The sequence below is a fragment of the Taudactylus pleione genome, unplaced genomic scaffold (genome assembly GCF_031769625.1).
Source record: "Taudactylus pleione unplaced genomic scaffold, aTauple2 ptg000161l, whole genome shotgun sequence".
Lineage (NCBI taxonomy): Eukaryota > Metazoa > Chordata > Amphibia > Anura > Myobatrachidae > Taudactylus > Taudactylus pleione.
This window is the reverse complement of record NW_028284563.1, coordinates 4,766,751-4,793,435: the sequence shown is the minus strand read 5'-3', so window position 1 is coordinate 4,793,435 and position 26,685 is coordinate 4,766,751. Positions and strand designations below refer to the sequence as shown.

At 44.5% G+C, this 26,685-nt stretch overlaps 1 protein-coding gene across 3 annotated transcripts in view; it reads right to left on the bottom strand.

Moving 5' to 3' along the window:
• The window catches only part of PCBD2 (pterin-4 alpha-carbinolamine dehydratase 2), a 119,598-nt gene that overhangs the window by 88,087 nt on the left and 4,826 nt on the right, over positions 1-26,685 (bottom strand). For all 3 annotated transcript variants that reach the window (XM_088475078.1, XM_088475077.1, XM_088475079.1), the window contains exon 2: positions 24,271-24,402. In XM_088475078.1, coding sequence (XP_088331204.1) covers positions 24,271-24,402 — 132 coding nt within the window. The remainder of the gene's footprint in view (positions 1-24,270; positions 24,403-26,685) is intronic.

Sequence of the window (26,685 nt, the reverse complement as noted above, 5' to 3'; positions counted from 1 at the left end):
GATGCTCCACCACGACAATCACAAGTGGTGCTGCCATCTCCATCAGTGATAGTACAGGAAGTGTTAACATCTACTGCACCTGTAGAGGAAGTTGTTAACCCTATACATAGCAGTAACAGATTAAACCCCCAGCCAGGTAATAAGGTCAAAAGTAGCAGTGCGGCCGGTCTGTATCCCATTCAGACAATAACTATTCCGAATGGGAAAGCGGATGCAAACAGTGTAGTGCCCACAAGGGAAGTAGCAATGCATTGTCCTTGGACAAGAGCGGAGCTAAATTCCATAATGAATGATTTCCCGGATCCCAAAAAGGAATTAGCCAAATTTCAAAGATTTTTGAAAAATTTGGGTAGTTCTCACGAGCCAACCAACAAAGATCGGTGAGTGGTGTTAAGGGCTTGTCTTCCACGCAATACCAACATGACAAAATTTATCACGTATTGTGTATTAGATGGAGATGTTCCCTTAACAGACGAAATTAACCAAGGTAACATTTCCCGCATTGTAACTCAGTTGGTTGTATATTTTCCAGTAGTAGTTAACTGGAGCAAAATTTTCACCATAAAAACAGAAAGAGTGAATCTGCAGAAGATTATTGTAACCGGGCTCTGCAGGCTATCACCCAGTACACTGGGTTAGAAGATATTAAAGATAGCACTCACCACAGGGGAATGATTGTCACTGTACTCATGGATGGTCTTAAAGAGAACCTAAAGACCCGGGTTCAGACCTCACAGCCTGGCTGGAGGGGATTCACTGTAGACACCCTCATAGAATCCGCAATTGAACATGACAAGAACATCTCTAAAAAGAGAGAGATCCAGAGCGAGAAACTAATGGCTGTTAGTATTCAAGCTCTAGAAGTAATGACAGTAACATCACAGCCAGCAGACACACCTGCACCTGAACAGCTCCACGTCCTCACTAATCCTACACCACCACAAACACAGCCCTACCCCACTTATCACACACAACCACAACTCCCATACTATCCACAACCCCCATATCTCCCTCAATATCCTTACCCATACCCACCACATTTCCCTCCTGCTCAACCCACACAACAATCCTTTCATCCACCCCACTCACGGAAGTGCTTTAATTGCAACCAGCCAGGACATGTAAGTAGGAACTTTACAGCGAAGAGGGTAGGACCCCTGAACCAGGGAGTACCTGGATATCCCCATAAGGGATATACACAGAGAGCAGCAAATGTCCAACAGGCACCAGCTCCAATTGTGGCCGTTAATGCTTTATTGGACAGTGGGAGTCAACGCTGGGGTCAGGTCATACCTGTAGTCTACAGATAGTCAGGTTAACGGGAAGTACTAGGAAAGAACCGGTAATGATGGTTGATGTAGCTGGTATTAAATATCCTTTTCTTGTAGACACAGGGGCGACCAGGTCAGTGATAAAATCTCCCGTTAATTTACAGGTAACTGAGACAGTACCAGCAATGGGTGTAACAGGTAAAGTGCAACATTACCCTTTAACAAAATCCACAGAGGTCACTATCGGGCCATTGCATACCAGACATTCTTTTCTCCTGGCAGCAGCGGCTCCTACTAAGCTACTGGGAAGGGATTTATGTTATGTTATGTAAGATGGGATGTGTCATATATTGTACCCCTGATGGTGTATTTTTAGATATCCCAGAGAGAGTTGCGCACGAGGTGAGGGATATGCTGGACACTCCCCAAAGGATAATGTATCACTCTACCAGTTTAAGTGAGAACCCATCTCAGGTAGATCAAATGTTGTCCCAAATTCCAGATTCACTTTGGACCAAGGATGGACAGGACAATGGATTAATGGCAAACATAAGTCCCGTAATAGTAAATTTAAAAAGCGGTAGGCAAGCTCCAAAAATTCCCCAGTACCCATTAAAACAGGAGGTAGAATTAGGGGTTTATCCTATAATTGAGCGATTGTTACAGCAGGGAATTTTAGTTCGTACAGCTAGTGTAGCCAACAGTACCATCTTTCCTGTAAAGAAGAGTGGTGGGAGGGGTTATAGGCTGGTACAAGACCTTAGAGGGGTTAATAAGGTGGTAGAGAGACAATTTCCCGTAGTGCCAAATCCAGCTGTCATTATCATGCAGATCCCACCAAATGCAACCCATTTCACTGTCATTGACCTCTGTTCTGCTTTCTTCTCTGTGCCTCTTCATCCTGACTGTCAGTACCTATTCGCTTTCACATACAGGGGTGTACAATGCACATGGACACGATTGCCCCAAGGTTTCATAGACAGCCCCAGTATCTTTTCCCAGGCCTTACACGACTGTTTACAATCTTTGCAACCTGCCAATGGATCTGTTCTAATACAATATGTGGATGATTTATTGTTATGTTCTGATTCGTTTATGTCATGTTTAAATGATACTAAACTTTTGTTGCTTCATCTCTCGCACTCAGGACATAAGGTTGCCAAGGACAAACTACAGCCATGCCAGTCCAGGGTTAAATATTTGGGACACTGCCTAACTCAGGGGTTACGACAACTCACAAATGACAGAATCCAGGCCATACAGAACATGACACTGCCGCAGAACCAACAGCAAATTCGTACCTTCTTGGGAATGTGTAGATACTGCAGAATGTGGATCCCAGGTTTTTCTATTTTGGCCTTGCCATTACAGGAATTAGTCTCTTCCTCAAAGCTCAATCGTATCATACATACAGAGGAATCAGAGCAGGATTTCCTTAATCTTAAGGAGAGTCTGACAAAAGCACATGCATTGCGAATACCTGATTATGAATAACCTTTTGATTTGTATTGTACGGAAGCTGATGGGTGTGCAGCAGGCATCCTCACACAAAAACATGGTGATGCCAGTAGGCCCGTAGCATACTATAGTGCACAGTTGGACACTGTGGAAAGATCACTCCCAACGTGTTTAAGAAGTGTAGCAGCAACTGCTCTATTGGTCAGGAAGAGTGAGGATGTAGTACTAGGCCATGATATGATTGTCTATACTCCCCATGCTGTATCTGCTTTGCTAAACTCTGCCCAAACCAGACATGTCTCCTCAGCTAGGTTCACAAAATGGGAACTAGCCTTAATAGCAACTGCAAACATCACCATCAAAAAGGTGCAGTACGTTAAATCCAGCTACGTATTTACCATATGTGCAACATGATGCACAAAGGGTGGGGAGAGGTGAGCCATTGGCAGCAGGTGAGTTCTGCAGGTATATTGATGCACATGATTTTATGGAATATCTGAATCAGACCTTTACTGCAAGACCTGACATACGGGATACACCTTTAGAAAATGTAGATGTGACATTTTACACAGATTGGAGTTGTCATAGACAGACTGACACTGGAAAATTATGTACAGGTTATGCTGTTGTAAATGACGAAGACATCATAGAAGCAGAACCTTTAGGACCACCACACTCTGCACAAGTGGCGGAACTGGTGGCACTAAAGAGAGCGTGTGAATTAGCGAAAGGTAAATCTGCTAATATCTATACTGACTCTAGGTACGCCTTCGGAGTAGTACACGATTTCGGTGCCTTATGACATCTGAGAAAATTTATGACAGCAGCAGGCACACCAATAGCACATTCCAAACATATAAAAGGACTATTAACAGCAATCCAATTGCCAAAGGCAGTGGCAGTAATTAAATGTAAAGCCCATACATGTGAAGATGATCCGGTGTCACTGGGCAACAACAGGGCAGACAAAGCTGCAAAATGGGCTGCAGGGTTAAAAATTAATGTACCAAATGAACAAATCATGACTTTCCAAACAATTGATATGCTGAAATTAATTGAGATGCAAAATTTGTGTTCTACCCAGGAAAAGTCAGTCTGGAGGTCCAAAGGATGTGAGCAAGAGTCCTCTGGACTCTGGAGGGACGGACAAGGTAAGCCAGTGGCTCCCAAGGCATACTACCCCATCCTGACTGAGGCAGCGCATGGTCTGACTCATCTTGGAAAACAAGGTGTCTGCAAATTGGTGAGAGCATACTGGTGCGCACCGGGTTTCTCTTCTCAAGCGGAAAAGAGAGCAATGTCCTGTCTGACCTGCTTGAGGAAAAACATTGGGAAAACGATCCCTACCGAACCATCTCACATTCCTTCAACTGACGGACCTTTCCAGGTAATACAAATTGATTTCATCCAATTACCACCCTGCAGGAATCTCAAGTATGTATTAGTGTGCACTGACATGTTTTCCAATTGGGTTGAGGCATACCCAGCTGCCACTAATACAGCTGCATTCACTGCCAAAATAATTGTTTAGGAGTTTGTGTGTAGATATGGTATCCCTAAAATTATCGAGAGATTATGGTATCCCTAAAATTATCATTTAACAGGTGATGTTTTTCAAAATATGTGTAAGCTGATATTATTAATAGTCAACTTCACACCCCCTACCGACCGCAAGCCAGTGCCAAGGTGGAGAGGATGAACGGAACTATTAAAAACAAACTAAGTAAAATCATGGCAGAGACTGGACTAGGATGGCCAGAAGCATTACTGTTGGTCCTACATAGCATAAGGACCACTCCTAGACCCCCTCTAAATCTGTCCCCCTTTGAAATACTGTTTGGTAGACAACCTCATTTGATTATAAGCCTGCAGGAAGATTTGAAAGGTAACAAGGTAACTGTAAAGTATCTTATATCAATGAGTAAACAGTTAAAACATCAACAGCAGAAACTGAAATTGTTGTCCCATAATATGCCTCAAACAAAGTGTCATGATGTTGAACCTGGAGAATATGTTATGATCAGAAATTTCTTGCATTCAGGTTGTTTGACTGATCGTTGGGAGGGTCCGTATCAGGTGTTGCTGATGAGTACCACATCTTTGAAGGTGGCCGAGAGAGATACCTGGGTCCATACCACTCACTGCAAAAAGGTCAACCAACCGGTGGAGAAACAAGGCGGAGGCGAGGCTGATAACGTGGACCTATCGATCGCGAGCTTGTTCCGGGAGGATTAAAAGGTTGTAGTGAGATACCTGAGCTAAAGAAATTTGCAGGTCCTTGCTGCGGCAATGGACTGGTCTGCTGTGTTCATTTTTATATTCTCTGCCAGAGTTTCCATCATCCTGGTTTGTTCTGGGATTTCTGGTTTCTGTGATGGGGGACCGATAGAGGAGATGGGAGCCGATGGCAGAATTGATGGAGTAGAGTCGAAAGGAGGAGTGCTATGCCAATCAGGGGATTGTTTGACCAATCTAGAGGGTTATCACACCATGGTGGGCATTTGAACCAAACTGACTGTTGGTTATGCTCTCACGTGCCACAAGGACAGCATAATGTAGGATTAATGCCCTTCCCGTTAAATATCTCTGAAATCCTAGAATTGCAAAAAGGGAAGACACTGGACGGAAAATTTCTTAATACCAAACCACCCCATTTTAAGCTCCACCAGTATCAAGTAGACAAATCACTTTTATATTTAAACATAACCAACTCCAATGAACCAGGAAGTTGGGAGGTGACTGGGAATAATCAGACGATGACTTTCTCACTAAGAGCTGACTATGAGCCTATGAATTATGAACTGTTATGCAAAATTAGGTCAGGTGGAAGACACTTCCAGTATAAATATACACTGAGTAACACCAAAGAAATGGTTGGTAGAATACCAGAAGGGTACTGTGCTAAGATTATACAACCAGAAACATGTATTTGCCAGATGGGAGATCCTGAGATAGGATCATTTGTGAGGGAAATGTGTTTGATGATCATGATGCATACTATTCCCTATGTTCTCCCCGATGATGTATATTTTATATGTGGAAGGAAAGAGTATAGGTGGCTCTCTCCGAGTTCCGAAGGTTTGTGTTATCTAGGAAGAGTAGTCCCAGAGGTTATGACACTCACACATGTTGAAATGCTTGGTATTCATAAAAACACGCCATCACCATATCTTCACACACAGTATGAACACAGAGACAAAAGAAATATGATACCTGGTGATGTGCATAAAGCCACTCAGTTAATTAGTGAGACAACTGGCTTTCAAGTTTTAGTAGCATTGGACCCCACCAGGATCGCTTGGGGTACACTAAATTTTAGATATATCCAAGATCTTGCTAAATTAATAGATAAAATCACAGAGATGTATGATGACACATTCAGGTATACAGGTAGGGAGTTGCAAGCGTACAAAAAAGAACTAGTGCAACACAGACTAGTGTTAAATTATTTAACAGCTGTCACTGGAAGGTATTGCGTAACTTTGGCCACCCAATTTGGAGTAAAGTGTTGCACTTATATTACAAACGATACCAGCGACCCTAAGGAGGTAATAGACCACAAGATGGATGAAATTCTGCGGCTAAAATGGGAGTTTCGAAAGAACCATAATGCTTCAGTGGCTGAAGTAGAGGTGAAGATAGAGGAATGGGTTTCATGGTTGAGTTGAACCCACTGAAATGGTTCTCAGGTTTAGGAGAGTGGGTCCAGGAAATGATCGCAAGCATAGGTAAACTCCTGATCTTCATACTGGTTGTCATCATAGTAAATGGCATATGTGTCAGGTGTGTTCCTACTGTGTTGAAGTGTGGAAAATGTAAAGATAAGGTAAACCGGAAGAACGAAATTATGATGGTGGTCAGTAGTGACAATATGAATACTGAGGTAAATGTAGAACTGCATTACAACCCTGAACTAGGAAATACCATCGTATAATGTATTATATTTAGACATGCATAAAATGTATTGTTAAAATGTTATTTTAAAACATCCCAAATAATGTAAGTCCCTATTCCCCCTCAAGACTTCCTTTATAGGATTGGTGCATTCCCACATCTTTCCCAGAGACACATTATTGATGGATTAAGAACCACCTTTTGCCATTCCATAATATAACACTAAAATGATATGTCATAATGTAAGCCTAAATTGATTTTAAAATCAGAGTATGATAGCATGTTGATTGGCTATCAAAGGGTGGAGTGTCGAAGTCGAATGATTGCATGCGACCGCAATTCAATGTTATCGGACTATTTGGTCGTCCGCTGCCCGATTTATGTTGGTACAATCCACGATGTAACATTGCGTGCGCACGCACCCAGTGTGTGCACGTATCCACATATTTGCACAACACTAGTGAATAATATACAACACTCTCACACTGACAAACACAATATTCTTGCAGGGTTTAGTTAGTAACAAGAAACAGCTTCTGTATACATGTCTGAGAAAGGTAATAAAAAAAAACAATACACCAGGATACTGTGAGTGTTTTACATATAAATTGGGAAGCCCTGTATATAGACAAGTATGGCTGTGGCAATTAAAATATAACCCAGACATTGATATGCACAAATTAATTTGTCTGAGCTAACAATGGTCAGAGGTTTTGTTTACCAGACGCAGTGGCAACGACAATCAGCTGGGGGTCCCCACCCTGCATGAAGTGAACCTAGCTGTTTGTAACACCTTGCATTATAGATTTAAACATATGTTAGCAAGGGATGGAATATATATATATATATATATATATATATACACACACACACACACGCACACACTTACATGCATAAAACACACACAGACATAGCCTCACATGCATAAACACCGCACATTACGCACAGTTGCGCTGTTTCACTCTACAAATAAACGCACCACACATAATAACAACTTTATGCAATATTCTCTTACACTTACACATACACAAATTACATGAAAGGTTCCCTAGTATTAAAGTGTAATATTCAAGGTTTATTCAGTGATTATTAATGTTGTGTAATAAAGGTTATTTGATATCTAAGGTTTAGTACATGGTAAGCAGATCGTGTCTGGTGTTGTACTTTGATATCTAAGGTTTAGTACATGGTAAGCAGACAGTGTCTGGTGTTGTACTGATCCACTGTGTCTCCACAGATTTCCGGTACCATCGGTGAGAAGATCGTAACCTGCGTCTGCAAACTATGAACTATAGAGAGTTAAAACATAAAAAATGTACTCTGTAATGTTAGCAGCTTAGATTTGCATGCAGGGGGAAAAAGGATACAAAGGGCTGTTGGAGGCCGTTGTGTCTATTTGAAATTGTCCAATAAACGATCCTGTAACCAAGACACCTTTAAGAAGAACCAATGGAATCATGCCAAACTTATCTATTGTATTACCTATCCCTGTAAGAGTATATATGTGCGCTCTCTGACCCCAGTCTTGAGTCTTCTTGCTGTTGACAGAGGTTTCTAATGCTGATGCCGGTATCTGGGCCAGAGCGCGTGCGTATATAACAACTGTACCTTGGGTCTGTATGATTTATTTGCGCTAATTGTCTTTAGATCACAGCGTGTAACCATCTGTTTTTATGTTGAATAATAACTTTTTGTGCTTTGGAAACACATTCAAAGTCTGAAGGCATTCATTTACTGTGCGACTCATTACGCTAAATTGCGACAATTCTAGAAGGTATAGGCAGGATTTAGAAACTATAGGTAGGATTGTACCAAGGTTTAATCAGGATATAACATAGTACATAGCAACAATTCATAAAATTATGCAGAAACTGCAGTTTCTACATAATGATATGAAAAAAAATGATTGATAAATACGCCCCTTTGTCCGAGAGTTGTTACCTGATAATGTATAGGATTTATTCAACCGTTTACTGACAGACAATTTGGTTACGAGATGGCGCTGTCCATATGCTTAACAAATAAAACTGTACTAGATCAACATGGATAGCACTAGGCCTGTTCCTTCTAATACGTACAAATACAAATGTGCAAGAAAATAAGAGAAGGACATATGTTTTAGGGCATATTTATCAAATAAAGGTAATCTACAATTTCCGTTGGCCATTGTCATAATTAACCACATTTCTATAATAGGCTCTGTTACATATAAAAGATGTTAGGACGGTGACGTTACAGTGTATAGCGATTAAGCCGATCAAAGCCCTCTGGGGTGTAAATAAGGACTATAGTAAAAGAGCAGCCTGTATAAAGGGTCATATGAGACACCGCACCAGTAAAATATTCCTCAGATTTAGGATTTAACCCAATCCAGTTTTATGTTTCTTGACATGTAATTACAATGTTGGACTGCAATGCATAAAGAACTGTTTGACCTGCACATAGCTAACATACAAGCATTCTCATGACGCCAACATTTTTATAATCCTGTTTGTCTTCAGGTTTAGCCACGTTCTTTATTACTGTCTGCATCAAATTAATGCCACTACAGGTTAATCATATGCTTCATAGAGTTCTGTGTCCAGCACAAAATATTGTGTCATGTCCTAGTTAACAAACCGTTAAAGTTGTACATGTAATGATAGGGATATTAGAAGTCCCAGGGGAGTTCCCCACCCATATAAATGTAAAGAGTGCAGGCCATATGTTTTTATACAGGAGGTCACAGAAGTGCAAGATTATTTCTAGTAACCATGTAATTTACAGTTTAGCTCATCTATGATATAATCATACTAAATGTCTGTCTGTGGCAAGCGCTGGCCCCCTACTGACAGCTCCCTATCAACTTGACCTCTGCTCAGCTACCCGCGGGTCACATACAACAAATCTCCTGTCAACTCTTCATATCGGGAGGACCGGACCCATGCACATTTTCAGAGGGAGAAGTGGCGGATCCAGGGGGAGGGGGATCTACCGCTTGGTATAGCAGCACATCCGGAGAGACAACCCAGCACACAGCAGCGATTGCTGGTCTGGGGAAGCTGTTGCCAGTCTCTGCTCTTTCCCCAGACCAACAATCGCTGCTGTGTGCTGGGCTGTCTCTGCACTCTCCCTGCTGGATGTGGACAGGAGAGAAGTGATCCAGGGGGGAAGGGGTGGGTCTTTTTTCACTTAACTACCATTCAAATAGGCCCTTGGTAATAATTTTTTCTTAGCCATCCTTTGCCCATTAATCTCATTTTCAATAACTTTCTGAAAGGCAAGCAAACATGGCTGCCACAGGGTCACAGCTCTCAGCAGGTCATGTGACGGCAGAGGGTGGAGAAGGAAGGAGATATCATCACAGTGCATAGAGTAGACACAAAACACATTGGGGACCATTTATAAATAAATTCTGCCCTTAAAAACATATGTCTATAAATGTTGGGAGGTATGCATACACAATCAGGGCCTCATTTACTAATGAGTTTTATCACCAAAACGAGTGATAAATGTCACTGTGTATGATAAATGGTGCTCCAGCCAATCAGCTCCCAACTGTCACCTGTTAGAAAAATGACAGCTGGGAGCTGATTGGCTGGAGCACCATTTATCATACACAGCGACATTTATCACTCGTTTTGGTGATAAAACTCGGGGCCTCAGTCTGCTACACGGAATGGGTATGTAATGCTGGCTGTCAGGATGCCTCCTGCCAAAATACCAACAGCGGCATCCCGAAGGTTGGTATCCCAACAGGGGTCGGGAAAGTATACCTACCCTCCCCCCTTCTGCCCCTAGCCCTCCCTTCTTGTAGCCTAACCCAAACTCTATCCACCCTGCACGCTAACCCTCCCCGTTAGTGCCTAAACCTAAGTCTCCCCCCTTCGTACCTAAACCGAACCTCCCCCTTTAGTGCCTAACCCTAACACTCCCCCAGTGGTGCCTAACCCTAACCTCCCCCCCCCTAGGGGCGCCTAACCCATACCCCCTCCCCAAAACCTAATATTTACCCCTCTATGCTATCTAAACCTAACCCTCCCCCCCTCCCCCACGGCTAACACTAAGGGCGCGGGCTGGCGAACTTCTGTGTTCCGGCATCGGGATTAAGATAGGCGGCGGTATTTCAACGCCTATCTTAAATCCTGTGTCGGACTTTCAGCGTCGGGATTTAGACCCAGCGACATGGCGGCCGCCAGTCTCATAACTACATCCCTGCTACACAACCTCTGGCGCACATAGCTCTCAACAATCAACAATTTACACTGTACACATGGACTTCTGTTACCTACCTATAGTGACCTGCAGCAGCGCCCTCCACAGGATGCTGGGAGCTCAGCCTGCAGGGGACAGAACACACTGCAATATCCCAGGAAGATGTAAGGGGAAAAATAAATAATCTAGGCATAGCTCAGTACTACTATTTAAGAAAAAAAAAATCAATTAGTCTGCAAAATTTGTGGACATTACCCCATTAACTTTCATTTTTTTTTTTTAGATGAAAGAAATTGAGGGTGTCACTTATCTACTGTACAGGAGGTAAGTAAAGGTACACAACCTAGAACATGTGATGTCACTTATTTTACCTGAATTCAATGAAAACTGAAGAAACCTTCTGCACTAATACATATATACGAAATACACATTTAGAATGTTAGTTGATCACATAATGCTCGAATCAAATCCTATGAGGGCCCTTGTGAGCCCCAGCCAATCACCATAAAGATGGCAGATTAGCCTAGCATTTCCTTCCCTTTTCACAGACAAAAATGTAATAAATAAAAATGTCTAGGTCCTGAGACCCTGCGAAGTCTCCATGTCACTGAAACATGTTAATATCACAATTTATAATGGTACTGTGATAATACTCACATCCCCTTTTCCCTCCACTTCCTGTACTACCACAAAATGGCTGCCTCTGATGTGTGTATCACCATGTAAATGTTTCATAACACGCTATTGGTCCTCTTTGTTCATCAGTCAAACATAAGTCATGTAAGATTAAACAAAAAAAACTTGTGACTATTGTTGAACTGCTGTGCATACAATTCTTCAATTTATGTTTACTGAGCAAATGTTGCACAGAGGTTTAACAATAAGGCTGCAATATGATTTAGTTATGTGTGTAGTCATTTTACACACAGGGCTGCTCTGTCATAAAAGATTTGTAGAAAATGAGATAGAATCGGCAATTCGCTCATAAAGAGAGAGAAATCTGAAAGTGTTAAACAATGTTGTACCCCCTCACTTGTGTGAGCCACTGATAGGTTTATGTCCATTCTGAGTATCGTAAAGGAGAATAAAGAGTTTGGGTTTTGTTTTTTTTGTTAACTTTCAACTAGGTACTCACTGAGCGAGGAACCGAACGACGTTCCCAAAACTGCAAAGCAAATTAAACATAGACTTTTTTTTGAAAAGTCGTGACAGGTATAATCCTCCTTACCATGTAAATTTATGGTGGACGGCTACAATATCAGCCACAGGTGTTACTTCTAATATATGGGTCGCAGCTGGCTGGGAATATCATTTCTCCCAAGCCTGCAAATTACATCACTATCAGACATTAGATATTACACTATATATATATATATATATATATATATATATATATATATATATATATATATATATACACACACACACACACACATATATACAAACATACATACACACACGCATACATACACTCATTAGTACCAGATAAATACAGATATGCAAGACTTGCAACTAAAGAATGTAAGTAGGAAAGATTAATAATATACTGCTACACTATGAGTGCCTACTTAACAATTAATTAACTTTTGTCTAAATTTAAAAAAATAAATATATATATAGAAAAAAAAAATCTTGTTGATGTCTCAAGACAATAGTTAATATGAATCCTGTTCTCTTAAAGACATCAACTTTTAAACATAATATTAAAGTGTGCCTAATTGGATAGGAACTTACCTGGCTGGCAACTTTGAAAACTTTTTAATATATCAACATTTATTTGACACATTGTCGATCATCCACTCTGGCAATTTTATAACAAGCGGATCACTAGGACTCTTCTTCTAGGAACATTTTTATCTAACTTTATTATTTTTTTGACATGGAACATTTATTTTCTCCCCCACCCCCCTTTCACGGTTCTCCCACCATTACCTATTCCCATGTTGTCTATGTTTGTCCTGACATATTCATATGAGCTAAACTAAAAAAAAGAAATGTAAAAAAGGTCAAAAATAAAATAAATTAAAAAATGATAAATTTTGTTTATTGGATTGTTTTTGTCAACATCATATTAAACTTACAATTAGTGAATAAATACACACATCTCGCAGGGGTGTGTGTATTTATGGTCACATCATTCTATCTAAGGGGTTACTTTGTATATCAAATACAAATTGTAATCAGGGGCGCCAAGGGGGGGGGGGAGCGGGTACAAATCACCCGGGCCTGGGCTTCCTGAGGAGCCTGGATCCGAAGCCGCCCCCTCACAGCAGCCCAGCGCACAGCGTGTGCTGTCCTAATTTTTCTGCAGATCTCCAATCTGCTTGTGCTGAAAGCATTGTGTCACCGTACACACTCTTCCAATCTCTGGCAGACTAGCTTCCACTCACAGGGATGAATTGGGGGAAGAGTTGGACCAATCAGTGTCAGGAGCGTACATACACGCTTCTAAATTGGTCTGTTGGTCGGCGATCTGGTCGCCTGATTTTTCAGCAGGTTTAAAAAGCTTTTGACAAAACCAGACAGACAACCAGAGGTTGTGTGAGCAGATACACTCTACCAATGTCTGACCGACTGGTAGGTCTGTGGTTGGATTGGATAAGCATTGGATAAGACGTGGCCGGGCATGCTGGGATCTGCAGTTCCATTGCAACTGGATGGCCCGAGTTTGACACCACAAGAGTGTACCCAGCTTTAGATAAGTGTGCTCTGTCTGCAAGGCTCATTGCGGCCACACCATGAGACTCTCTGTTAAATGCATGTGCTAATAATATATTTCTATGGGTTAGGTATGCTTGGTCGACAAAAGTGTCAATAGTGTAACCAAAGGGAGAATGCTGATGTGTTATTCATTTTATAGGAAGAATTTTAACAATGTTGGCATAAATATTTAACATGATCATGTTTAAAAGTAGTAATGCTGTCACAGTTGAAACAGGCTTGCCTACCCTCCCAATTTGACCGAAGCCTCACAATTTTCCTGTGCTGCTCCCGGCCCCCCCGGAAAGGCAGGCAAGCCTCCCTGAAGCCTGCGACCCTCCCGACCTCCCCCCAGAAAAAAATAGAAACCCACGCAGCAGGGGGGCCAGTGAAGCGATTTGCGCTGAATCGCGTCATTGTGGCCCCGCCCCCTGCTTCACAATGCCGAAAATAACGGCATTGTGAAGAGGGGGCGTGGCCACAATGGCGCTATTTCGTGGCTCCACCCCCAATATGACATCAATGGCCCGCTCCGCCCCCAATGTGCCGTCAATGGCCAGCCCCCGCTGTTAGCAGACAATCAGCTCCCTCCCGGAAGGCTGGAGCTGATTGTCGGCAAATATGAGTTGAAATACTTTAAATAACATTACTACCGCATTGGCAGTCTGCAGTCGACATTTGGACAGACGACAGTATTCATGTCAACTATTTAATTACCTCTTTCCAGAAGCACTCAAGGGGGTAGATTTATGAAGCTTCTTAAAAAGTGGTGGTGTTGCCTATAGCAACCAATCAGATAATAGTTATTTCTCCATTGCATCCTAGCAAATGATAGACAGCTATGGGTAACAACACCACTCGTCAGAAGCTTTAGTAAATCTACGCCGGGGTGCTTTACAGAAAACAAACATAATACAGAGGTTTAGCTATACAGAAAATAAAAAATAAAACGTGGACACAAAACAGAGGGTTAGATTTGCCAAAAAAATACAGGAAACTATGAGCAGTAATACAGAGCGGAGGCAGCCATTTTGGGTCATAAATTCCAAGGATTACTCATCCTACTCATGAAGGTACCAGACGAGGCGGCCATCTTGGGTGCACTGTATAGGTTACTCTGGACAAAATAGGCAATGCCTGGAAGAGGTGACATGTAATGGGGGCGATACCAAATACTAAAGTGAGATACACTATTTATATGTATTTAGTTTTACATATATTGTTTTTATACAATGTATGTGCCATGTGCTGGACACCCGTATGGTCAGTGTTTAAGCACAACGCAGAACCAAAAAATAAAACAGCTCTATAGAAACGTGAGAGTGCTACCAGTAACATTGGACCCTATTGCTGGGATGCATCAGAGCATCATATTAGTGTATTTAGTGGTGAGGTAAGCACTAGATTTATTTAATGTAAAAAAAAGGAAGATGCAGATACTCAACATTTTGCACTACAAGCTCTCACTTCAGAGAGTTTTAATGTATATATTTATTAAATCTCTTCAAGGCCACCGTGTATAAAAAGCTTTGCGCTGCTATAATAAGCCTGAAGCAACGACGTCTTTGAAAAAGTAGTTTAATAATGCAGTGATTCAGAATGGTTCTTTTCCTTGGCAAGCAGACCAGTGGTTGGTTCATTTTATAGATTTACCACTGCTTTGGAAAGTGTAAACTCCTAACACATCTCGAGCATCGTACATATAGTAAGAATATTTCATATTAATAAAAAAAAAAAAAAAAAAATCATAATAAAAAATGGTCATAGTAAACTGGTTCTCTAAAATTATGATCTGAAAAACCATAACTAATAGCTTTATAAATGAAACCTAATACTTCAGTTATAGAAACGCCAAAGTTCTGGGAGGGGGAAGGGGGGGGGGGTCTTTTGTACAGAGTAGAGGCAGCCATGTTGAAGTCTGAACTAAGAGAAGACAACCTCAAAATATCACCACAAAACTAGTGGGAGATGTATCAAACATTCTAAAAAGGGAAGGAGATGAAGGTACCTATAGCAACCAATCAGCTTCTAGCTATAATTTGATGGAATGTACTTGATAAGTGCTAACTAGAATCTGATTGGCTGCTATGGGTATGGCTGGATTAGGAGCCACATGGGTTGGGGGCTGAATATCTATAAGAGCCTATACAGAAAAGGGGAGGATCTGTTACCAGAGATGTGTGGGTGTGGCCAGTGCCATATTGGCGTGTGCACCCCATACACTAAATTATTTTAGGGTCATATAGGCCAATGTAGCAAGACCGAGAGCAAAAGTGTGTACTAAGAACCTGCTATAAAATCGGCCGGTCAGTCAGTCTTGTAGTTCTCTAACAGGACTGCATCATAATGAAATTCTGTAGTGTAAATTAGTAGAAAACAAATTTAGTTGGAAGCGTACATAAAGTTCGTATACTTTTAAAATATCTCACAGTTTTTCTTCATCATAGTGAAGTACGGGCCTGATTCATGTACAATAATGCAATCACACCTATGACCTCGTATGCAGTGGCTGTGCGAAAATAGTCAAAAAGCAGATACCGGGATAAGTATGGAGACACCTACCAGAGCCATCGCAAATCCAAGCAACTGAGGGCCCGATTCAGAGCCAGACGCTCTGACCAGAGCGCTCGCTCTGAATCAGGGCCCTCCTACCTAAAAATGGAGCGGCCTCCTGGCCGCTCGCATAGCTGTGGGTGAGCGTCCAAAAAGATGGTCGCGATGGTCATGACCATCGGGCTTGCGACGAGACCCTGCGGTAGGGTCTCGCTGCTGCAAGCCCAGGAGTGCTTTTGGCTCTATCAGAGCCAAAAGCACTCCCACTGACATCACTAGTGATGTCAGTGGGGCCGGACCTAGACGGTAGGAGTTCCCATGGGAAGCAACGCCCCCGGCACGCCCACCAAAGGGGGAGTGCTGTCACTCACCATCGACAGCACGCCCCCTTTGGTGCGAGACACATAGCGACAGCTTGGCTGTCGCTATGCGGGTCTCACGCATGCGCACGACGGAGCTCCCTCCGTCATGCAAATGCAAAATACGCAGCCGCCATAGCAGATCATTCAATGATCGGGCAGCTGCCTTGTGGTCGTGCAGAATGGCTGTCTGAACTGAGCCTTCAGAACCCTTTTTATAATCTGCACACTGGATCACAGACGCAGGCTACGACACGACCCCCGAAAAGGGCAGGGACGTGTCTGTGTTTTTTTGCCGTCACTCCCAGTTACCTCACCCAAACGGCCCCTTTGCAAATGAAAAGTCGATACGAGCAATTACAGTAATGTACCTTGACGCATGCGCAGAGACGGATGATAATCGCTCGCAACGTAAACATCGGAATAGCGTACATCTCAAAATCAGGTCATATGAACTTTAGGAGAATTCTAGTAGAACCCCATTGTGTTTTTACGCTAACGTGCGCTACAGACAACATTAAAAAACGAACGTGAATCCAACGCTTGTCAGAAAGGGTGTAAGTACAGCTCCATTCACTTATATTATGGTGATCAGTTTTAAGAGAGCGCATTAAACCCTTAAATGAACACTCAAACCCCTAAGACATGATTTCATGTCAAGAGAGCATTGGAGTCAATGAAATGCATTCATCTTTATCTACAAGCCCCCTCTGCCCTAATGCAATCATTCCAGAATTCATTAATCTCATCCAACTATCAAAAGGTTCTACCCTACATCTGAAAGTGTTTTTACACAAATGCCTCTGAATGTCCCATGATCTCAAGGCCCCGATCTTCCCGAATGATTCACATCTGCTGATATACTGTGCATGGCTTCTGAGAGTCTGGCAAGCATTTACAAAACAGCGCAATTTTCCATGCGTGTTATCACTGACAAGTCAGAAATGAATTGAAAGCAGTAATCTAATTGGAATCGCATGTGGAGCCCGAATGAGGAGCCCCTACTGTATGATCACTACATTTTATTTATCATAATGCACGTTATCGTAAGGGATGCGGCATCTGAAAGCGGAACCAGCTGCAGGAGTTACGGACACATGGCGCGGTGTCGCATATAAATCAGGAGTATAAACACAGGGTCTGATTCAGAGGTGAACGAAATGCCGATGTTTGCGGTGTTCAGAGATTTTTATTTTTGTACTGCGTATGCGCCGGCTCTGATTACCGGTGGCTGTCGCGGTGTGAATCTAGATGCAGAGTGAGTGACAGTCAGTGAACGTTCATGAGAGGTAATGGGGGATGGTTAGATGAACCCAGGCATCTCCCGACAGTTTTGTGGGCGTGTCTCTGTCACCGCCTCTGTACACAGTAACATTGGGCGGCTTACTTCCGACAGCTATAGGCTGGCACAGATGTACGGTGAGGTCACCGATGGTGCGTCTTTGTATGCAAGCTGCGGATCAGAGACGCTGCTGGTGTGCTGCTGTGTAATCATTTCTTGGTACTTTTTTTGGTGGCACAAGGTCCGGGGGCTGACGACACAATCGAGTCATTGTATTCCTGCCCCTCGCAGTGCAATGCAGAGATTACCGGCATTGTGGAGTGGAGCCACGATGACACGATTCAATGCGAAACGGGAGGGCACAGCAGGTTGGCCCCAGCCCCCGGGAGACTAGTCCACTTTTCTGGGTGGCTGAGATTGCCACCCTATTTTCAGTAGCCTCCCGGAATAGGCACGTATGGCCCACACTCTGGTTTTTAAGCATAATTTTAGGGACACGGGCCTATTCATCATTACTAAAAATTCGATGGAGGTAATTAGGTTTAGCACTCACATGGAGTTCTACCTAGTTACAGGAGGAATTCATCATTCCTCCTCCCCATAACTATCTATTCCGAATAGCTGTCATTTTTGCGATGACAGCTTTTCATGAAATAGATACTTTTCCCTATCTACTCTACCTTACCGCATGCTGTAATCAGTGCTATGCAGGTGCCGTTACATTCACAAATGCAGCGCATGCGCAGCACTGATTACAGCTGCGGTAATTCTGTATCCCCTTCCCAACCCTTCTGCTCACCTCCTTGTCCCTCACTTACCTGGCCACTGCAGCCACCTCCGGCTCCGGCTGCTGCTCTGACAGTGGGGGTCATTCAGACCCGCTCGCGAGCGCTGGACGCTCGCAAGCGGGTCGATGTTCCCCCACTGAGCATGCGCACGACAGAGGGAGCTCCGTCGTGCGCATGCGCGAGACCCGGTGTCGCTCGGGGTCCGCACCAAAGGGGGCGTGCTGTCGATGTTGATTGACAGCACGCCCCCTTTGGTGGGCGTGCCTGCCAGACGGAGGCGTTCCCATGGGAACGCCTACCATCTGAAGCCGGCCCCACTGACATCACTAGTGATGTCAGTGGGAGTGATTTTGGCTCTGATAGAGCCAAAATCACTCCAGGGCTTGCGGCAGCGAGACCCTACCGCAGGGTCTCCATCGCAAGCCCGATGGTCGTGATGGTCAAGACCATCGCGACCATCATCATGGACGCTCGCATATGCTGTGGGTGGTAACCCACAGCTATGCGAGCGTCCAGGAGGACGCTCCATTTTCATGGAGGAGGGCCCTGATTCAAAGCGAGCGCTCTGGTCAGAGCGTTCGGCTCTGAATCAGGCCCAGTGTTCTACCGACAGAACACAGTAAAGTGTAGAGGGGAAAAAAAACTTTACTGTGTTCGGCCGGGAGAACACAGTCAGAGCAGCCACCGAAGGAGGGACCAGGGAGCACCGGAGGGAGCAGAGGAGGACCTGCCCAGCTGACAGCAGGTAAGTATAACCCGCTATATGCCACCTGAGAGTGGCAGATAGTAAAACCATCAAATTCCGAAAATATATAATTGTCGGAATTTGATGAATAGCCTAATTTCTACATCCCCATACTAATGTACTAATGTATGGGGAGTGTGGAAATTAACGCAGGCGGACTTAACCAGGAGATATCAGTGATATCTCCTGTATTAAGTGTCTTCACGAATACTAAGATAACGGTAATTAAAGAAAATGTCCTTGAAAACGTTATTTTAGTGTTGATCAATAGGCCCCACAAGCTGGTGTGTAAACCATACTTGCTGACAATCAGCTCCAGCCTTCCGGGAGGGAGCTGATTGTCGGCCATCAGCAGGGGGGCGGGGGCGGTCATTGAGGGCGAAGCCGGGGGCGAGCCAGCCAGTTGGTGGTACATTGGGGGTGGAGCCGGGGGCGGAGCCGCACGACCGCGTCATCGTGGCTCCGCCCCTCTTCACAATGCCGTTATTTTCGGCAGAGTGAAACAGGGGGCGGGGCCGCGATGATGCGATTCAGCGCGACTCGCATCACCGGCTCCCCCGCTGCGGGGGTTTCTAGTCTTTTCAGGGGGGAGGATGGGAGGGTCGGAGGCTTCCGGGAGGCTTGCCTGCCTTTCCGGGGGGCCGGGAGCGGCACCCGAAAATCGGGAGGCTCCCGGCCAAATCGGGAGGGTAGGCAAGCCTGGTGTAAACACAGGATTTGATGACTGAGAACTTGAACTTATAGGTACTTCTAATCTGCCCATTTTGGGTGTATAAAAGATAAAAGAAAAGAATACAAAAGCAAAATGACAGGAAAGAGTAGAAATTGTTCCACAGAAAAGCTAAAACTGCACCTGTCACCAAGAGGAAGTGGAGGAAGCCATTTTGTGGGCTGAGCCAAACCTCATAATAATACAACCAATCAATTCACTAGGAACCAGTGACCTCGCACTCGCAGAACCAGCTCCTGGCATAATGTTATGAATTCATTGGTTTTACTTGGCTGCAGTTTCATGGTTCTGCTCACAAAATGGCTGCCTTCACGTCATTTGTAGGGAACAGGTGCACTCAAAGTAACGTGCAATACAGTTGCATTGAAGGGGGATAAAGTGTGGAAGATTGCCTAAATAAATCTAAACCTATGTGAACAGTAAAGATGTGCGATATGGAGGAACCAGTATATGGTATGCAATATTCTCAGTGATCAGACCTTTCCTTCACTTGTGTTAAATTATAAGATTAAAAAACTACTAATAAGAACCAAATAAATACTGTATGGGTACTTGTGTCCTAGACTCATTAATATTATCAATCATGGTAAAGTCTAAATCCCCTTCACGGAGAGGACCCTGACGTCAGCAGCCAGTGTTCAGCGTCATTCCCTACCATCCAAGTGGGCATAGCGTAACTAGGGCAGGGCGAGCGGGGCACGTGTCCAGGGCGCCGGTGGCCACGGTAAAGGCCCGTCCTAGTTAGCCAGTGTAGTGCCGACCGCAGTGAGTGCGGTCAGCTCTACACATTTACACAGGACCGACGCTAGGCTTCCCAGCGCCGGTCCTGTGCTGCACTGCCGAGCCCCTTCCCTCCCCCTGAGCGCTTACCCAATAGCGCCAGGAGGAGGGTGGGAGGCGGGCTCAGGCTGTGCTAACACACACATCACCACCGCGCGGCGGCGACGTGTGTGTTAATCAGCAGCCAATGAGAGTCAGACAGACTCTCATTGTCTGCTGCTGCTGCACACACATCTCCGCCAGTGCTGGCGGAGATGTGTGTGTTAAACAGCAGCCAATGAGAGTCAGATAGACTCTCCTTGGCTGCTGCAGCCGCAGCGCCCACTGCAAGAGCCGGCTCCCTGCCGGCTCCTGCAGTGGGTAATGGGAGAGACGTCATGACATATCTCCCATAATGCAGAGCGTGCCAGTCCGGGAGGTCTGACGTGCGGATTTCGCGGTGGCGGGAGCCGGAGCAGGAGCGTGGATGCAAGTAAGTTTAATTTTTATTTTATTTTTTTGCTATGTATTTGGGGAAGGGGGGCACCTCTACTGGGGGCAGTAATTGGGGGGACTACTGCGGAGGGCAGTAATCGGGGGGGGGGCTACTACTGGGGGCAGCACTGGGGGGGAACCTCTAATTGGGGGAACTAATCGGGGGGGACTACTACTAGGGGCAGTAATTGGGGGCACCACTAGGGGGAACCTCTACTGGGGGCACTAATCGGGGGGACTACTACTGGGGGCACCACTGGGGGGAACCTCTAATTGGGGGGACCTCTGCTGGGGGCACTAATCAGGGGGACTACTACTGGGGGCAGTAATTGGGGGCACCACTAGGGGGAACCTCTACTGGGGGCACTAATCGGGGGGACTACTACTGGGGGCACCACTGGGGGGGACCTATATAAAGGGCACTGCATAGGGGGGGACTACTACTGGGAGCACTATATAAAAGGGGACTGCATGGGGGGGAACTACTACTGGGGGCACTATATAAAAGGCACTGCATGGGGGGGTGGACTACTACTGGGGGCACTTTATAAAGTGCACTGCATAGGGGAAGCACAACTGGGGGCACTGCATGGGGGGACTGCTGCTGGAGGCACTATATAAGGGGCACTGCATAAGGGGCTTACTACTGGAGGCACAAGGGACACTGCACTGGGGGCACTAAATAGGGAGGACCACTACAAGGGGCACTGGATAGTGGGGACCACTGCATAAAGGGGATTACTACTGGAGGCACTGTATAAGGGGCACAACTGGGGGCCTGCATAAGAGGGACCACTACTGGGGGCACTGTACAAGGGACACTACTGGGGGCACTGCATAGGGCGGACTGTATAAAGGAGCACTACAGGGGTTAAGGTGCATATGGAAAGGAATGTTAAGAGTGACGAGAAAGGGGTATGTGTGTCCTGTTGACACGCCCCATTGTTGAGTGACCCCGCCCCTTGTGACCACACCTTCGACACGCGCATACGGGGGGGGGGGGGCTGGGGCTCCATTTTTAAATTTGCCCTGGGCTCCAAATACCCTAGTTACGCCACTGGGGGGGAATATAACCTTGTAGCGAGCCCGAAGCGTGGCGAGCGGACAACTTTCTTCTTTAGGTGGGGACAACTTTTGGTACTTGTGTATGTAATGTACACAAGTACCATTTAAAACATTCATTGGCTTCTCTCGGCAATGAGTCCGTAAAGTACACAAGTACCACTGTATGTTATATTTCTCATTTACTTTGCACCCTAATAAAATGGTAACATACTTAATATAGTTTTACTGGCTGATAACAGTTGTTCAGTACTTTGTACCAAGGATTGGCAGTAGTTACTCCCATCATCTTTTGCTAAAGCCAAAAAAAAACAATATGGTTCTGGATTGCCAACACCAGGAAAGATGGTGTATAATGGTGAAATATTCTGCTATTATGCTATTCAGGATGGGATAGATGGAGTCTCTTAAAAAAAAAAAAAAAAATTATTAATTTGCAGGACTTTAAAATATAAGTACATATGATTATTTGACTTATTTCGTAATGGTTTATGTTTTAGTCATTTTGTTTTATCTGTCTGCGGCTCCGGTATGAACGTGCTACAGTCTCACATAGCAGAAAAGAAAGATGGCCCTTCCCGCTGGGATTTCAGGAGAGGATAGAAGAGGAAATTACACTTTTCTGTTTTTAACACAGAAGAAAAGATAAATTCTCTTTTTGACATTTTAAAGAAGCAATTTATTTTTTATATATTGATGACAGGTTCAGTTTTATATATGCCTCAGCTCTGTATATTGTGCGCTTTCTACTGAGTAGGTAGTAACGCCAGGGCATTACTGAGCTTGTTAAGAGGGTATCCAACACCAAGTGACTTTAGTTTATTGTTAGGTGCCCTCCTGCAACTTTTGCTACATTGCTTTATTTTTTTTTTCTGCCATCATACTGTGCTCTGTATCACCTATGCAATGTGAATTATGTTTATTTTCCCCTTGGACACCTCTCCCCTCCTCCTTCTGTTCTCTTGACGCAACAGTATCCCGTAAAGCGAATACAGCAGATGTGTGTGTTGTATCTAGAGGTAATGCACATAAACAACTCTACTTAGATAGTACAAACCCTTATTTATGATCCAAGCCTCCTGCATGTGTGGTCACTGGCACCCAAATGGACTGGCCCTACGTCCACGCCCATTATAGGTTTTGTTAACTGACATTGACGCTGTCTTTTTTATCAGGTTACAATTTAGGTGAAAGTTAATCTTTCATCCTCGTGCATATTTGCAGGCTAAAGCAGTGTTTCCTGCCAACTGTAAATGAGGCATCTTATTGCAAATTCCCAAAATGTTGTGTGGGAACAGTCACAAGACACCTAAGAAAGACCTAAGCTTGCCGTTAAGTTGTGATCCTTTAACCATGTATCCTTCACTCCCCCCCTCAATGCCACCCTCTCATAGCTGGTCATAGATGTCAAACCACCAAATCTGTACTCAACCTTTAACATCTGTCCTCACTCCTCTAATGTACGATTTGTTGAAAGAGGAGTGTGCAGACTCCAGTTTTCCTGTCCCTCCAGGGAGGCTTATGACCTGTTCCAAGATGGCCGCCGAGATCACTACTGAGCAGGGGCCATCTTGTATTTACTGTGAGAGAGTGACAAAGCGCTTAGCTCTGAAAGACCCTGGCATATTATACTGCATTAACCACTGTTCCAGCATCCTGCACCGCTACCCGTATACTGTATACAGTCACCGGCCAGTGAGCTGTATCATACCCCGCTCAAGCCCATTATGACCAGTGTATCACAGGAAGTACGACTGAACATCACATACATTTCAATAAACCATCCTACTGGTTAAGCAACTGGGCTGTCTGTAGTGATAAGGCATTCCGCTCGTGTGTACACAAGCATTTCCAACACCATTAATAAAAGGACCTTCCTTCTAGGCTACCGCCCTTGATGACACTGTCAAACTCTCTGCCCAGCTTGCCTCCCACATTATCACATCTGCCAAATGCCTGACTGCTATATGTAACAGTCACCTGGTTGAAGGTCTTGAACACGAACTCTTTGTAAATAGCGTCTCTTGCAGTCATCTCCGTCCACCCCAAAGCCTGGAGCTCTTGCACAGCTTGTGTCCTTTCCTCCGCAGTCAGCGAGTGCAACTGTGATGTCTGTCAATTAATAAGAACATTACGTCACATCACCTGTACAGACATAATATACTGTATGTCAATATGTTACATTTGTGTGCTGCTCTACTCTACATACACCTTATTACAGGATGGGTACAAGATGCCGGTGTTTGGGATCCAGGCGGTCAGGATCCAGACGCCAGCATCCCGTCAGGATTAGAAAACCAACACTATGTCGGTCGGTATGCTAACCATCCCCCTCTTCCTACACTAACCCTCCCTCCCCAGAGCCTAACCCTAACCTTCCCCCCTAGTGCCTACACCTAACCCTCCCCCTTCCTGCACCCTAAACATAACCATCCCTCCCCGATGCCTAACCCTCCCCCTTCCTGCACCCTAAACCTAACCCTCCCCCCTTAGTGCGTAAACCTAACCCTCCTCATAACCTCAGCACTTACCCAGGCTTGCCGACTTTCTGGCTGCCCCTTCCGGGAGGCATGACAGGGGGCATGGCCATCGTGAGGAGGCAGGTCCGGCCAAACGACATGTATTTGTGGTCGGAGCAGGGGGCGTGGCCACACGATCGTGTCATTTTGGCCCTGCCCCTGCTACACAATGCCGATATTACAGGCATTGTGAAGCAGGGGGCGGAGCTAAAATGATGCAAATCGCGTCACCACCCCCCCTGCTGCGGGAGTTTCTAAGGTAAATGCGGGGGGGTTATGAGGGGTGGGCGGCAGCCGGGAGGATTGCTTGCCTTCCCGGGAGGTTGGGAGAGGCACCCAAGGCTCCCGACCAAATCAGGAGGGAAGGCAAGTATGCACTTATCGCTGGGATTCCGGTGGCCGGGATGCCTGCGGAACCCTAACCCTCCCCCTTATTACACGCCAGCGTGAAGTTAGCCATGTTCTGGGCAGCTATGTTAATGACAAAATACCCATGTACTGCCAGAGGCATGATCCGTGTGCTCCAGAGCTATATCCGTGAACACATCAAGCTGCCAGCTTACAGTATGCTTCGTGGTAACATGATCAGTGCCACGGGAACATCTGTCCTCCGCATCAGCTAGTTTACCATCAGGAGAGATGTATCAAGCTGTGTAAAGACTGGACAAGCAACCAATCAGCTTTGAGGTTGCATTAACAAGTAAATTCTATAAAATGATAGGTAGAAGCTGATTGGTTGCTATGGGCACCCTTCTTAACTTTATACATTGCTTGACACATCATCCTCCAAAATGCCTAATACATGTATTGCATAAAAGGAGGCGCACAGCTTTATAACTCAAGAACAATAGGCGGTTAATAAATGTACATGGCAACTCAGGCTGAAAGGGAAAAAGTACTTTGTCAGAATATGTGTAAGTTATACCATATATAAAATATTTAAGCTTATTTAACTTAGTATGTCTCTTCAAAGTAAGACTGGCCAGACTATTCTGAACATACTTGGTATATACCAGAAAATATCATCTGTTTATGTCATGCTCGCCTTAGTAACCAGCATTGTGTAATATAAATGAGAGCAACAATAAATACTACAGTCTTAACGAGAGCCTGTTACTTTCATATCGATAATATAATGCAACAGACCACGAGTCTTCATTCTAGCACCCTGCCCCTGTCACAACCCGTGCAGTTCCTCTTTCCTGCTTGGGGTGTTGCTCTTTGCTCTGGTGCTTCTAGCACACTGTGGTCTGTATATCAGCAGTTTGTTGCATCAGCTGGGTGTGCTAGAAGCACCAGAGCAGAGAGCGACGCCCCAGTCAGGAAAGAGGAACTGCACGGGTTGTGACAGGTGCAGGGTGCTAGTATGAAGACTAGACCACTATTATATAAAGGAGTTCCTCCACTTCAATAAACAAAAAATAAATAATAAAAACCCAGCAGGAAATATTAATAACTGCATATTTGCAAGCGACACCAGGATTACGCTGAGCATCTACAATGCACGTATACTGCTTATTTAATCAGGAACAATAACCAATATACATTTCTACACACTCATACAGAGTTATTTAATGGGATGCTATGCTGTGTGTATCAATGTGTTGTAGCCCAAAACCAGACATCGCTTCTGATTTTGAAGTCTGCAATGAAAACATAAGTTAAAATTTGTGACAGGTTACGGCTCGTTTGTGTAATTCTCCCTATAACGAACTAATGTTTGGAGAGATCGACTCTACTATATGTGTTTTAAACAAAACAAGTAGCGTAGGTCTTCTGCCACTACCGAGCTGTGAAGAAACTAAATCTCCCATAATCCTCCGATGTGCTGGATGATAGCTGTAATATGGCAACAGCTAGTGACTAACAATTTGCT